The following is a 15,848-nucleotide window of genomic DNA, read 5'->3' on the forward strand; positions in this document are numbered from 1 at the left end:
CATTTGAAAGGAAGGTTCAGTAGACAGCGAGTAGGAGCCTACCAAGTATGAGAATAATGTTTGGAGTTCACAGTACGCTTTTCACATCCTGTGAATTGAGTATAGATTACTAGTGCTCATCTACATATGTGGTATGTTTCAGGACTCTATCACTGTTAAAGATGTGGATGTGAACTTCACTCTGGAGGAGTGGGCTTTGCTGGATCATTCTCAAAAGAATCTGTACAGAGAGGTGAGGATGGAGAACTTCTGGAACATGGTCTTTGTAGGTAAGGATGACATCATTCCTTCATTCCTGTAGAATAGGAGGTTCTCTGGCTCATGAATGCTATGGAAAGGGTAGGGTTTCCCTCAGTAGATGATTCAGGCATGATCTCAATGTCCCATGAACAGAGAATCTCATCGTTTCTCTAAGTTTGCAGTTTTATAAAGATGTTTCTCCTCCTGCACTTTAGGAATAACACAGGACGACCATAACATTGGAAATGAGTACAGGAATCCTAGGAGAAATCTAAGGTAATGTATACTCACAAGCAGAAACAATATTCTTTAAGAAGAGAGTCTCAAAATGTCAAGAAATGTTTAAAAAAGCAACAAAATGAGCAAAATTTCCCCTTTAATTATTATAGAATATCCTCAGTGTGTGTGCTTACATGTGGTATAGATGTTCCCTGTTTTAAACTGGAGTTGGAAACAGTATTAAGCAACCTCATGTGAACACCACTATTTGCATAATAGCCATGGTTGGGCCATTTTGGCAGAGATGCATTGAGACGCAAGCAGTGCAGAAGGAGCACAAAGACTCCACTTGGCCTGATCCTGTTGACAATATAAAACCAATACCTGTTAGTAAATATAAGATCATTAGTACAGAAATCCTTCATAATAAGCTGCTTTCTATCCAGCTATGATGCAGTAAAGAGACTGTGGGAAAGTAAGGAAGGTGGTCAATGTGGTGAAGCCTTCAGACATATTCTGCATTGTGTTATGCAGAAAAGCCCTTGTGCCTTAAGACCTTGTAATAGCAATGTGTGTGTTGAGGTGGTGAACAGCCATTTCTCTCTTCATAGGCATGTCATATCGGACTCTGGAAACAAACCATATAGGGATCAGAAAAACAGAGGGAAACCCTATGAATGTGAACAGTGTGATAGCATCTTCAGGTCTCACAAATCCTTGAGACATCACAAAAGGACTCACACTGGGGAGAAGCCGTATGGATGTGTGCAGAGTGGGAGAGCCTTCAGTAGTAACAGTTCCTTGCGAAGGCATGAAAGAACTCACACTGGAGAAAGGCCCTATGAATGTGATGAATGTGGGAAAACATTCACCTGGTTAAGAAGCCTTCAGAGACATAGGAGAGTACACAGTGGAAATAGACCGTATCAATGTAAGGTGTGTGGCAAAGCCTTTTGTTACAGCAATTCATTTCACATCCATGAGAGGACTCACACTGGGGAGAAGCCCTATGGGTGCAGCAAATGTGGGAAAGCCTTCAGTTCTTCCAGTTCCTTGCAGGTACATGAGAGGACTCACTCTGGAGAGAAGCCCTATGAATGTAAGCAGTGTGGGAAAGCCTTCAGTTCTTCCAGTTCTATTCGAGTACATGAGCGGACTCACTCTGGAGAGAAGCCCTATGAATGTAAGCAGTGTGGGAAAGCCTTCAGTTCTTCCAGTTCTATTAAAGTACATGAGAGGACTCACTCTGGAGAGAAGCCCTATGAATGTAAGCAGTGTGGGAGAGCCTTCAGTTCTTCCAGTTCTATTCGAGTACATGAGAGGACTCACTCTGGAGAGAAGCCCTATGAATGTAAGCAGTGTGGGAGAGCCTTCAGTTCTTCCAGTTCCCTTCGAGCTCACAAAAAGACGCACACTGGAGAAAAGCCCTATGAGTGTGGAAGATGTGGGAAACCTTTAAGTACTCAGCAGTCCTTACAGATGCATGAAAGGACTCACACCGGAGAGAAACCCTGTGAATGTGGCAAGTGTGGGAAGGCCTTCAGTTGTTCCAGTTCCCTTCGAAGACATGAAAGGACTCATTGCAAAGAAACGCTGTGAATGTGAGAAATGCAGGAAGGCATTCAGTCAGTCCAGTTACTCTCAGTTACATGAAAAAAATCACACTGCAGAGAAACCCTATGAATGTAAGAGACATGGGACAGCATTCTCATTTCCCAGTTCCTTGTATAGACACAGAACTCAGAGTGACTATGTGTGTAAAAATGTGTTAAAGTCCTGTTTCCCTCATTAATACATGAAAAATAAACACTGAACAGGTGAACATTCTGTTTCACCTCCTTTCCAAAGTGCTAAGTATATCAGATTCGAGAGAAACACTGCATAATAAGTTTGCAAATGCCTTCAAGATCTCACAACCTTTCTAGCCCACATGAGAGAACATAGTGGAGAGATTCCATGTAAACATAAATCTGGTATTGTGCAACAGGCTAAGCTGCTGCCTGCAATGCAAGCATCCTGTATTGGAGTGCCTGTTGTCCTGCATGGCTGCTCTGCTTTTGATCCAACTCCTTGATAATGTACCTGGGAAAGTAATGGAAGGCAGCCCAACTCCTAAGTCCATGCAACCACATGGGAGACTGCAGTGGAGTTGGTCTTATAAAGATGGACCAGCCTTGGTGATTGGGGCCCTTTGGGGAGTCAACCAAGGGATGAAAGATCACCATGTTTCAACCTGCCTTTCAAATAAACAATCATTTTTTAAAGGGTGTCAGAAAAATTTTAGCTCTACAAGCTCAATGAAACCATGCATATGGACAAATGTGGAAGAATCTTCAGTTGGGGGCTAGTATAGTGGAATAGTGGGTAAGGCCACCGCCTGTAACACCAGCATCCCATATGGCACTGGTTCAAGTCCTGGCTGCTCCTACTAATGAACACGAGAAAGCAGTGGAGGATGGCCCACGTTCTTGGGCCCCTGCACCCACGTGGGAGACCTGGAGGAAGCTCCTGGCTCCAGCCTAGCCCAGCTCTGGCCATTGCAACCATGTGGGGAGTAAACCAGTGGATGGAAGACCTCTCTATCCTCTCTCTGTAACTGTGACTTTCAAAAAAAATAAATATCAATGGATGATATTCATATGACGATATGTAGAACAAAAAACCTGGGCAGTGGAATATTTCCCTAAATAGACCAAGAGCAATAGAGCCTAAGTTTAATTAGGTAGTGTTTTTCTTTTCTCAGTGAAACTTTTCTCATTCTATTTTGAGTGTGTTAGGGCCATGGGTGGATGGGATGTAGTTGTAACTTTAGTTTTCACATTAGTTTTTCGATGATCCTATGACTAATGGAGCTACTGAAAAATTAACTGTGTCTTGAGAACTCAATGCAAATGAAAAAAAGAGAAGAGGAAACATTAATTTATTAAATGTTGAGATTTGTTATTGGCCTCAAGTGACAGGTTTTGGAAACCATTTCCCCATTATGAATTGCTTCCTCTTCCTCATGGAGAAAGAAAAACTTTTGTGAAAAATTTTACCTATCTTCCGTGCTAAAAAGTAATTGTCATTAGTCTTGGTATGTCATGCAATATAATCTCATGTGAATTATTTTCTTAGATTGCCCTCTAGTCTGTCGTCTTTCTAATTGATCCTTGGCTAATTCACTTGGAATTTAGTACAGAGCATGTTAAAATCTAGATTCGGAGATGTATTTCCTTGATTAAGTGATGTGAATATGAAACCAACCTTTCCAGAATTTGCTTTGTAATGCCACATTAAAATTCATCAAATAACCTAAGTTCCATGATACTTGGAAGACAGAAGCGAATATTACTCATGATTTGTAGGTGCCGCTTATAGAGATAACTAAATGGACAGTGTGCAGACACTTCCAGTCCATTTTCCTGATTCTTCAGCTTACCAATCAGGAGTGTCCCCACAACTGTCAGTGCCTACTGGGCTTCCATTTTTCTCATAGTTGTGTTAGTGCAAATGTCCCCAGAGGCTCCACATCATCAAAAATACATCCCTGGGTTGGATTTTCCTGCGAGCCCTGTTGTATCAGTAGTCAGATCAAGGTTGGGAGTGTTTTCTGAAGCTCTGACTTCCCTTGTCTATAGATTCAATTTGAATAAGGTAGAGTTTGGTTCACACTGGTGGTGAGTGTTCTTGGTTCAGGATGACCACCACAAACCGTACCATTCAAAACAACTTGTGGGAGCTTGTCAACTGGACACAGTTCTGGGACATGTTTCAGAGAACCAATTTAACTTTTCAAACAACTTGTACTGCAATGTTCTATTGTCTTTGGTATTTATGGAGAAGATATATTGTCAAGATATTCAACATTGAGCCAAGATTACTATGTGCATATAACTGGCTGTTTTTTTCCCCAGAAACCTTTTATTTAAGGAATACAAATTTCATATACTTCATAACTACAACTTTAGGAACATAGTGATTCTTCCCATGGTACCCACCCTCTCACCAAGTCTCCTACCTCTCTTCCTCCTCCCTCTCCTATTCCTGTTCTTGTTTTTTACTAAGATCTATTTTCAATTAATGTTATACACATATGATTAACTCTGTTAAGTAAAGAGTTCAACAAATAGTATGAGAAAAAGAAACTGTTCCTCAACAATTAAGACAAGGGCTGTTCAAAGTCACTGCTTCTCAAAGTGTCAGTTTTACTTTTTAGCTGTTTTTCTCCTGTAAATTTTATTTTTATGCTCATGTGGTCTTTGTGGCTCATCCTGCAAAACAGGGCAACAGTGTCCTTCCCACAAGAATACTGGGGACAGGCGTCAGTGAACATGTCCGACTTTATTCACAGCCACGTACACTTTTAAAGGGCAGGGAGAAGGGGTGTAACTAACTTGGGAACACTAACTATAGGACAGAACTGACACTGGCCCCAATATGCCTCTCCAATCAGCTTGAAGGTCACGTAGCCAAGGTAACTTTCCAGGTGGACCTGGGCCACACTCGGGAACAGTTTACCTGACTGGTAGAAGGTGGGGGTGGGGAGAAAATGTACCTGTGGCTCCCGCCACCTGCCAGCACTCAGGCTAATAACTGCACGGGCTGGGCAGGCAACCTCATAGGATTGCCTACAGGTCTCATTCTCTCTCAATACCAAAACTGAAATAATGCTTTGCTGAATTCCCTTTTCCAAAGGTGACAAACATACCTGATGTCAAAGAAGGTGTAAAACATTGGGAGTAATAAACCATCTGTGTGGTTTATTAGTAGGAGGCTGCTAAAAAGAATTTCTTGTAGAAGTGGTGCAAGTTTCAGGCATGATTGTTGATGGGGGAAGTGAGGTGTTTGTCTATTGGATGCTGTGGGGAGGTGAAGTTAATTCTGATCTTGGTCATTTTATTTAGCTATAGATACTGTGCAATTTATGATTGTTATGTCATGTGGTTCTTCCTGTCTTAGTTTGTGTGGCTCTAGTATCTGAGGCTGAGTAATAGAGACATTTAGGGGTTGGACATTCTGGTGTAGGAGGTTAAACCAACACTTGGACACCCGTATCTTATATCAGAATGCCTGGGATCAAATCTTCGTTCTGCTTCCAGTCCAGCTTCTTGCTTATGATCCTGGAAGTCAGCAATTAATGAATGGGCTAGGTACTTGAGTTCCTGCCACCCATGTGGGAGCCATCTGATACATTATACAATGATCTCTGTTCTTTCTCTAGGATAGAATTCTAGGGACTTTTATTTCTCAGCACCCTAAACTCATTGCCTAAGTGTGCCAGAAGCAAGGTTTGGGTAAAATTTACATTGATGAAGTCATGAAACAATTTCTGGCTGAAACTGTGGAGGGTATGACTTACAGGGGATCCCACAAAGTGAGGACCAGGAATTCCTAATCAGACATGGCACAGGGGACATCCTAATGGGTTCAGATAGAATTAATCATGCTATTTTTTTCTTACTTGACTGTCACATACAGCACATGGAACCACAAAACAACATACAGATATCAGAATTCCTTCTGGGATTCTCAGAGGACCCAGCGCTGCAGCCCCTCATATTTGGGCTCTTCCTCTCCATGTACCTAGTCACTGTGGCTGGGAACCTACTCATCGTCCAGGCTATCCTCTCAGACCCCCACCTCCACACACCCATGTACTTCTTCCTCTCCAACCTGTCCTTGGTGGATGTCTGCTTCACCTCCACCACTGTCCCCAAGATGCTGGTGAACATTCAGATGCAGAGCAAAGCCATCTGCTATGCAGGCTGTATCACCCAGATGTTCTTCATATTATTTGCAAGACTTCCTCCTGACTGTGATGGCCTATGACAGGTTCGTGGCCATCTGTCAGCCCCTGCACTACACGGTCACCATGAACCCCTGGCTCTGTGGGCTCCTGGCTTTGGCTTCCTGGGTCATTAGTGTCCTGAATTCCTTGGTACAAGGCCCAATGATGTTACAGCTGTCCTGCACAAACTTGGAAATCCCCACTTTTTGTGTGAACCTAATGAGTTGGTGCATCTAGCCTGTTATGGCACCTTTCTGAACCACATGCTGGTCTGTTTTTCAGCTCTGCTGCTGGGTGGAGGTCTCCTGACTGGGATCCCTTGCTCCTTTAAGATCGTCTCCATCTGTGCAGTCTCCTCAGCTTAGGGTAAGTACAAGGCATTTTCCACCTGTGCCTCTCACCTCACCATCATCTCCTTATTTTATTGCAGCTGTCTTGGTGTGTACCTTAGTTATGCTGCTGCCCACAATTCACACTCAGGTGCCACTACCTCAGTGATGTACACTGTGGTCACTCCCATGCTGTACCCCTTCATCTACAGTCTGAGGAACACAGACATAAAGAGGGCTCCGAAAAGACTCCTTGGGGAGAAACTCTAAGACAGCCCCCTTTCTTTAGGAAAGAGCTTTTGTCTCCAAGTGTCAGAGAACGAATGACAAGACTTTGATCAGACTGTTGAAACTGGACGTGTTGCCTCCTTCTCTGCAGTCCCCATTTCTTGGATTTCCACTTCTCTATTAAAATTAATGCATTTCACTTTAATGAGCATCCTGCTGTGCTTTTTCTGGCATCTCACCTATGTTCCCCTTGGTCACAGAACTTTCTCAAAGTCGTTTTCAGTCTTGGACTAGAAACATTGGAAATTCCCATTAATATAATGATATTGCTTAGCTGGCTTAATTCAGACCAAGCCACTTTTCTTTCTTATGTGTTTATTCATTCATCAGTTTGAGGACACCTGAATTGGGAATGTCAATTTGGGTCCCTGCACCCATGTGGGAGACCTGGAAGAAGCTCCTGGCTCCTGGGCTTGGTTCCGCCAAGCTCCAGCCATTGTGGCCATTTGCAAGTGAACCATTGGATGGAAGACCTCTCTCTCTCTGTCTTTCCCTCTCACAATCTGTAACTTTGTCTATCAAGTAAATAAATCTTTTTAAAGTATCAGTTCTTGTAATCCCTGAACATAGGAAGTCTATATTTTTTGTGTGACTTGCATTTCTTTTTATCACTGTTTTATAGTTTTATTTTAGAGATCTTTCACTTCTTTGGTTAACTTTTATTCCTAGATTTAAAAAATATCACTTGTTGGGATTGTTTTCTTGATTACTTTTATCATGAAGTTCATTATTAGTGTCCAAAAATACTCCTGTTCTTTTTTTTTGTTTTTTTAATCTTTTATTTAATGACTATAAATTTCCAAAGTACAGCTTATGGATTACAATGGCTCTCCCCCCATAACTTCCCTCCCACCCGCAACCCTCCCCTTTCCCACTCGCTCTCCCCTTCCAATCACATCATGATTCATTTTCAATTCTCTTTATATATAGAAAATCAGTTTAGTATATATGAAGATTTCAACAGTTTGCCCTCACATAGCAACACAAAGTGAAAAAATACTGTTGGAGTACTAGTTATAGCATTAAATAACAGTGTACAGCACATTAATGACAGAGATCCTACATGATATTTTTTTAAAAAATTGGTTAATTTTCTATGTAATTTCCAATTTAACACCAAGTTTTTTTTTTCCATTTTCAATTATCTTTATATACAGAAGATCGATTCAGTATACACTAAGTAAAGATTTCATCAGTTTGCACCCACACAGAAACACAAAGTGTAAGAATATTGTTTCAGTACTAGCTATATCATTACTTCACCTTCAACAACCTATTAAGGACAGATCCCACATGGGACGTAAGTACACAGTGACTCTTGATGTTGATTTAACAATTTAACACTCTTGTTTATGGCGTCAGTAATCTCCCTAGGCTCTAGTCATGAGTTGCCGAGGCTATGGAAGCCTTTAGGGTTCGCCGACTTCGATCTTATTCTGACAGGGTCATAGTCAAAGTGGAAGTTCTCTCCTCCCTTCAGAGAAAGGTACCTCATACCTTGATGGCCCCATTCTTTCCACTGGGACCACACTTGCTGAGATCCTTCATTTAGGTCTTGTTCTTCTTTTTTTTCCCAGAGTGTCTTGGCTTTCCATGCCTAAAATACTCTCATAGGCTCTTCAGCCAGATCCAAATGCCTTAAGGGCTGATTCTGAGGCCAGAGTGTTGTTTAGGACATCTGCCATTCTATGAGTCTGCTGTGAACCCCACTTCCCATGTTGGATCCTTCTCTCCCTTTTTGGTTTTATCAGTTAGTATTAGCAGACATTAGTCTTGTTTGTGTGATCCCTTTGATTCCTAGATCTATCAGTGTGATCAACTGTGAACTGAAATTGATCACCTGGACTAGTGAGATGGCATTGGTACATGCCACCTTGATGGGATTGTATTGGAATCCCCTGGCTCATTTCTTTCTTTTTTTTTTTTTTTGACAGGCAGAGTGGACAGTAGAGGGAGACAGAGAGAAAGGTCTTCCTTTGCCGTTGGTTCACCCTCCAATGGCCGCCGCGGTAGGCGCACTGCGGCCGGCGCACCGCGCTGATCCGATGGCAGGAGCCAGGTGCTTATCCTGGTCTCTCATGGGGTGCAGGGCCCAAGCACTTGGGCCATCCTCCACTGCACTCCCTGGCCACAGCAGAGAGCTGGCCTGGAAGAGGGGCAACCGGGACAGGATCGGTGCCCCGACTGGGACTAGAACCCGGTGTGCCGGCGCCACAAGGTGGAGGATTAGCCTAGTGAGCCGCGGCGCCGGCTGGACTCTGCATTCTTGGTCCCCTCCCAGCATTTTTCCTCAGGGGTTGTTGCTCATTTCCAAGTGTTAATGAGAAATTCCTTCATGCACTTGAGAACAAACCACATACCAGGAATTTTCTTTTTCTTATTTTATTTTTTTGGAAGGCAGAGTGCAGTGAGATAGAGGGAGAAGAAGAGAGAGAGAGGAGAGAGGAGAGATAAAGATCTTCCATCTGTTGAATCACTCCTCAGATGGCTGCAATAGCTAGGGCTGGGCCAGGCTGAAACCTAGAACCTGGAGCTTCATCCAGGCCTCCCACATAGATGCAGGGGCCCAAGGACTTGGGCCATCCTCTGCTGTTTCCACAGGCACATTAGAAGGGAGTTGAATTGGAAGTGGAGCAACCAGGACTTGAACCAGAGCCCATATGGGATGCTAGCACTGCAGGTGGTGACCTAACCCATTACACCACAATGCGGGCCCTGAAGGTACTTTCAATGTAATGTGTACAGCGTGCTGATAAACAAAGCAAAGTCCTGCAATCCAGTGATGGAGGAGGAATATTAACAAATTACGAAATTATACTTGTCAGATGGTGATAGTACGATGAAGAAAACACAGGTGATGAAAAGCAGAGCAGATGGTGGTGCTGCCCAGGCAAGACCAGCTGTCATGGTGATGTTTGAACAGAGACTTTAGGGGTGACAGAGCATGAGCTACAATGGTTACTCTGGAAGTGTGGATTTGGGAGGGGTTAGTAAGTGCAAAGGCCCTGGGGTAGTGCTTGCTTCTGGAAAATCTGAGCTCCAGGGGATGCAGCTGGAGAGGAGAGTGAGCAAGAAGGAGAGTGAGAAGAGACAGCATCAGGAGACATGGAGGAGTGAGGTGGCCTCCGTGCTGCTGGTACTGTGAGATGCAGGGAAGCCTCACCCCCACTGTGCCTCCTGCACCTCGTTTTGTCCTGTTGAAAAGAATCCCTTCCTTGCACCCTCTGTGGATTCAGCACTGGTGTCTGTTGGCTCAGAACCACTTCAGAATCTTTGAGCCTGAGGCACCCCACTCTAAGGGCTGATCTCATTCCATGAAGTGGTCACACCATGTATATGTGTGCATACACACAGTTACCACACATATGCACATAAATATAGAGACACAAAAACACACAGCACCTCCACACATACAGAGACACACATACACACAGGCACAGACACATGCACAAACACACAGAGAGGCACAATACACCATGGCCTCCCGAGCCACGTCACCTCTCACCCCTAGCCACAATGACACAATTGTGGGTGTATACAAGGGATTTTCTAGACGCTAATGAAAGTGAACATTAGGAAAATACTGTGCATATGTTTTCATATTGTTTTGCATCAAAATAAGCTCATCTTTTAATTCCATTTTCCATGAGTTTTTGAAGTCCCCTGATAAATGCATTTATGCAGAAAGAGATACAAGTAAACAAGAAGTCATGGAATTAAAAGGATGCAAGGATGGGGCTGGCACTGTGGCGTAACAGGTAAAGCTGCCGCCTGCAGTGCCGGCATCCCATATTACAGAGAGGCAGAGAGAGAGGGAGGGAGGGAGGGAGGGAGAGAGATTCCATCCACTGGATCGCTCCTCAAATGGCTGCAATGGCTGGAGCTGAGCTGATCTGAAGCCAGGAGCCGGGAGCATATTCCAGGTCTCCCAAATGGGTGCAGGGGCCCAAGGACTTGGGCCATCTTCCTCTGCTTTCCCAGGCCACAGCAGAGAGCTGGATCGGAAGTGGAGTGGCTGGCACTTCAACCATATGGGGTGGTGGCATATGGGATGCTGACACTGCAGGTGGCGGCTTTACCTGCTATACCACAGTGCCAGCCCCATATAATAATACTTTTCTTTTAAAAAAGATTTTATTTATTTGAGAGAGGGAAAGGTCTTCCATCCACTGTTCACTCCCCAGTTGGCTACAAAAGCAGGAGTTATGCTGTTCTGAAGCCAGGAGCCAAGATCTTCTTCTGGGTCTTCCATGCCAGTGCAGGGACCCAGGCACTTAGGCCATGTTCCATCACTTTCCCAGGCACATCAGAGAGCTGGATGTGAAGAACAGTGCCCATATGAGATGCCGGCACTGCAGGCAGAGGCTTTGCCTACTGTGCCACAGTGCTGGCCCCCATAATACTTACTTTAAAGCTACTCTAATTGGTATGTTTATAGCTCAATTGAAGTCTTTATAGCTGTCCTGTGTATTGGAATCTGAGACACAGGCAGGGAGGTCAGATATATTGAACAAGGTGAAATGAAAAATGATTCATGGCGACAAAATATCTCCCAAAAGACAAGTGAAAAACAATAACCTGTAAGATCAATTGAAATGCTGATGATTGTATTAAAATGGGCATGTGATATTTGAGCACACAGTATGATGATCAAATTGCTCAAATTCAGTAACGGTTAAAAGAAATGAGTAGAGATCTGTTCAAAACCTGTCAGTGTATAGGGCTGGCACTGTGGCGTAGCAGGTGGAGCCACCACCTGCAGTGCAGACATCCTACAGGGGCATGGGTTCGAGTCCCTGCTGCTCCACTTCCAATCCAGCTCTGTGCTATGGCCTGACAAAGCAGTGGAGGATGGCCCAAGCACCGGCCTTTGTGGCCATTTGGGGTGTGAACCAGTGGATGAAAGACCTCTCTCTCTTTCTGCCTCTCCTCTCTCTGTGTAAATCGGACTTTCAAATAAACAGCTAAATCTTAAAAAAAAAAAATCCAACATCCTGGAGGAAAAACTTAAGGAGGTGTTGCTTGGACTGGGATGGGGACTTTGTCATTTCCCTGGTTCCGATGTGTTACATGGACTTATGACACTGATGGCTGGTGATTTGTTTGAGATGTGTTATGGAGAAGTATCTGACCCTCTGAAGAAAGCCACACTGCTCCATCCATTTCACCCCTGATACTAACACAGCTGGTTTGGGGGAGTGTCCAAAACTAGCCGAATCAAGGGACATTCCAGGCCCTGAGCAGCTCCCACCCTGTGCTTCAGTTTGATAGTAGCATTGTACAAACAGTTTGACTTTAGGTTGGCTTCATATACAGCAAAAGCCTGTAGATACAATAGAAGGGAAAAGGTTCGTAACAGATGATGCTAATTTGCTACTTCTAACTTTGGTCATTTGTTTTGATAGTCGAAGACAGCATTCTTAATTTCTCTACTACTCACATTTCTTTCAAATAAGTATATTAAAAAAGGAACTACAATAAATTTGCTGCCCAGCTAAGTAAGAGACGTTTAGTAATTGGAAAATTAACTTTTGCCAGTGACTGGGAAGCACTGTGAATCCCAGTTTGAATAAGAGAACAGTATTCTAATGAGAACAAACCCAGTGACCAGCTATGAAATGCACATCGTGTTAAAGGCTACATCATTAGGAAGGGCAGTTTAATGTTGTGATATAGAAGATTATGTTGGATTCACATATTAAAAACTATGTATTCAGATGTCCATAACCTAAAAAATTATATAAATAGTCTTAGTTGTCCAGTGTAGTTTTGTACATAGAGTAATCAAACTCATGACTGTTCCTTTAGCTAAATGACAGAAAAATAACTAAGTGTGACATAGCTTTTCTGAGAAGAAATTAGTCCTAAGAAATTCACGTGTTCTATTTTGAGTGGAAATTTTGAAGCACATAGATCTAAGGATAGAATAAACTTGGAAAACAGAAAAGAATGACAAAGAAAAAGAAATAGATACTAGAAAGAACAGAAAACCTAATAAATAAGTTAGTTAAATGTTGCAGAGACATTGATCTCAACAGAATGGAAATTGTAGGATGTAAACAGAAGAAACAAGTTACACTTGTATCTAATCTGATCAGTCAGTCACAATTTCTGGATCCCAGGATTCTATCTTCACAATCAGGAGCACTTCTACTGAGATGGGTCAACTGATAAATTTCTGGTTTCTCTCATAAAGAATGTCTTCAAGGCCCTCTTAATATCTTTATTCCTCAGACTGTAGATGAAGGGGTTCAGCATGGGGGTGACCACGGTGTACATCAGTGAGGCTGTTGCAGTTGAGTGTGGGTTTTGAGTAACAGCAGAACTAAGGTACACACCCAGGAGTGTGCAATAAAATAAGGAGACAACAGAGAGGTGAGAGGCACAGGTGGAGAATGCTTTATACTTCCCCTGAGCTGAGGAGATGGCACGGATGGAGGAGACGATCTTAGAATAGGAGTACAGGATCCCAGCCAGAGGACCAGCAGCCAGCAGCATAGCAGTTAAATAGATGACCATGTCATTCAGAAAGGTGTCAGAGCAGGCACTGTGGACCACCTGGTTCAGTTCACAGAAAAAGTGGGGAATGTCCGGAGCTGCACAGAAAGACAGTTTCAGTGCCAGGAAGCAGTGTGACAAGGAATTCAGGACACTGATGATCCAGCACACCAGAAGCAGCAGGGCACAGAGCCGGGGGCTCATGATGACCGTGTAGTGCAGGGGGTGACAGATGGCCACGAACCTGTCATAGGCCATCACCGTCAGCAAAAATATGTCCAACCCTGAAAACAGCAGTAAAAAGTACATCTGGGTGATGCAGCCTGCATAGCTGATGGCTTTGCTCTGCGTCTGGATGTTCACCAGCATCTTGGGGACGGTGGTGGAGGTGAAGCAGACGTCCACCAAGGACAGGTTGGAGAGGAAGAAGTACATGGGCGTGTGGAGGTGGGGGTCTGAGAGGATGGCCAGGATGATGAGCAGGTTCCCAGCCACAGTGACCAGGTACATGGAGAGGAAGAGCCCGAATATGAGGGGCTGCAGCTCTGGGTCCTCTGAGAATCCCAGGAGAAGAAACTTTGAAAGTTGTGTTTCATTGCCAGGTTCCATGAGTTTGTTATGACTACAAAACAGAGAAGAATATGCCATAAGCATGTGTTAGTCACCCATAAGTGGTATCATTTATGTCCTTTAGTCAAGAAGTTATTACATATTTTGTGCAGGGATCCAGTTCCCTTAAGTGAATCCCAGTACCTTATCTGATCAGGAATTCCTGTCCATTTCAACTTCTGCTCAAAAGGTCATCTTTTCATATGTAATATAAGGGAATTTTTGAGTACATCTTTCTCAAAGATGATAATAAGTTTTTGAACTTAGAAAAATGATAAAAGGAAAATCATGTTAGATGCATTAAGAGCCACAAGCAATTTCTACTGACATTTTGGTGAGAAATTACTTCATGCTTTGAGGCATATAAATTGAATGTGGACCTTGTTCCGTTGCTGTCTGTAAAATGAATGAACAGTGCAGGAAAAAATGTCCTTACAGTAAAACAAGGAAGAACAGAAACTCACAAAGTCATGTGTTAAGGAAGATGAGAAGTGGTATAACAAGAACAGCATAAAAACGGAGAGAATGCATGAAGGGTGCAGTTTTTACAAGGAGGAGATGTGACAGAAGACCGGGTGGGAGCCAGGAGGCTCCCTGAAAAAGTGCACGTGGCAGGAGGAATGGCCCATGAGAAGGCCCTGCAGCAGGTGCATGTTTCTCTGTGGTGAGGGGATGGAGAGAGAAGAAGGATGAGAGATGAAGTCAGAGAATGGTGAAGAATGAGGCGGCCCAGCTAATGCTCAAGCTTGACAACACGGGAGCCCCTCAGCCCAGCTGTTGTGTCTGCACCTTGTGCTGACTTGATTGGCTCCAACAATGTCTCATATCAAAACAGGATTCCCTCCTCATGTCTGCATATTGCCTTGAGTTTTGGCCTCTGTATTACGAGTCACATGTGGAATGTATTGAGTCCAGGTGCCTTCCTCTTATCCCTGCTCTCACCTCTAAAGACACACACACACACACACACACCCTGAAGCACGGTGAGGACTCAGGGCTGTGTTAACACCACGCTCTTCTCACACCACGTACAATGTTAGGAATGGATCCCAGGGGAAACTCTCGGCATCAGCTTCTCTTTGTGTGTGTGTGTGTGTGTGTGTGTTTGTGGCATGTTTCTTCCTCTGTCTAAAGGAACATTTTAAAAACAAAAGCACAAACGCCTGTGCAGTAAACACAGAGAAGGGGATCCACTAGTCTCAAAGAAGAACAGATCTAATGAGTGGAGGGGACTCCTGAGAGACCAGGAGAAGCAAAAGCTTCCTTGGTCACAGGTAAGTTTGGACTCCATTACATCTTCTTGACACCCAGCAAGAGCATTAGAGACAGAAGTGAATTTATCTGAAAGGCAAAAGTAGCGACATCTCTTTTTGTGGTGAAGACATTCACAGAGTGAAAATGGTCCAATACAAAAGAAAATATGCAAAGGGAATATCAACAATTCAAAAGTAGCAAAGAACCACCAGATCCATGCAGTATTAGATTTAGTAGATTTGTTTTTCTGTGCCTGTTCCCCGTTTACGTGAGCTGTTCGTTCTTGCATGATTAACAGGTCCTTTTCACACTTTCCTCCAGTGGCAGCTTTTTCATGTCATTCTTAGGTTTGCAGCATAATGTAATTTCATTTGCACTGTAATTTCATTTGTGGCAGATCCCATGGTCATGCAGACCTAGTTCTCGTCATGGTCTAGCATGCAAAACCTCCGCTGATGTCACTGCACAAAATCCTACACACACCATGGCAGTGCTACACCCTCCTGCATTATTGAGTCATTGAGGACTTTGTGTCAGATGCACAACTACTTCACCATCCTTGGTCTTCACTGTTAAAATTCAAGATCCAAATGAGCAGAACCACACCTGTTGTGAGACCTGTGCATTTTCACAAAGGGCTG

At 43.6% G+C, this 15,848-nt stretch overlaps 2 protein-coding genes and 1 pseudogene across 2 annotated transcripts in view; 2 read left to right on the forward strand and 1 right to left on the reverse strand.

The window, feature by feature from the left end:
• Positions 1–133: 133 nt before the first annotated feature.
• LOC133750071 (zinc finger protein 709-like) overlaps positions 134–15,848 on the forward strand; it is a 103,083-nt gene continuing 87,368 nt past the window's right edge. The window contains 4 exon segments of the mRNA XM_062179455.1: positions 134–269; positions 456–516; positions 1,071–2,039; positions 2,041–2,184. Of these exon segments, the coding sequence (XP_062035439.1) occupies positions 134–269; positions 456–516; positions 1,071–2,039; positions 2,041–2,184 (1,310 nt within the window).
• Positions 6,019–6,828, forward strand: LOC133749803 (olfactory receptor 7A10-like; annotated as a pseudogene).
• Positions 12,997–13,965, reverse strand: LOC133749933 (olfactory receptor 7A17-like). The gene has a single exon (XM_062179314.1). The coding sequence runs from the start codon at positions 13,951–13,953 to the stop codon at positions 12,997–12,999; it is 957 nt and encodes a 318-aa protein (XP_062035298.1). The 5' UTR covers positions 13,954–13,965.

This window comes from Lepus europaeus, chromosome 20 (assembly GCF_033115175.1).
Source record: "Lepus europaeus isolate LE1 chromosome 20, mLepTim1.pri, whole genome shotgun sequence".
NCBI classification, from domain to species: Eukaryota; Metazoa; Chordata; class Mammalia; order Lagomorpha; family Leporidae; genus Lepus; species Lepus europaeus.

Bases quoted from the DNA above. Each gene is read 5' to 3' on its own strand.
- LOC133749933 (XM_062179314.1), bottom strand. From the start codon at position 13,953: ATGGAACCTGGCAATGAAACACAACTTTCAAAGTTTCTTCTCCTGGGA.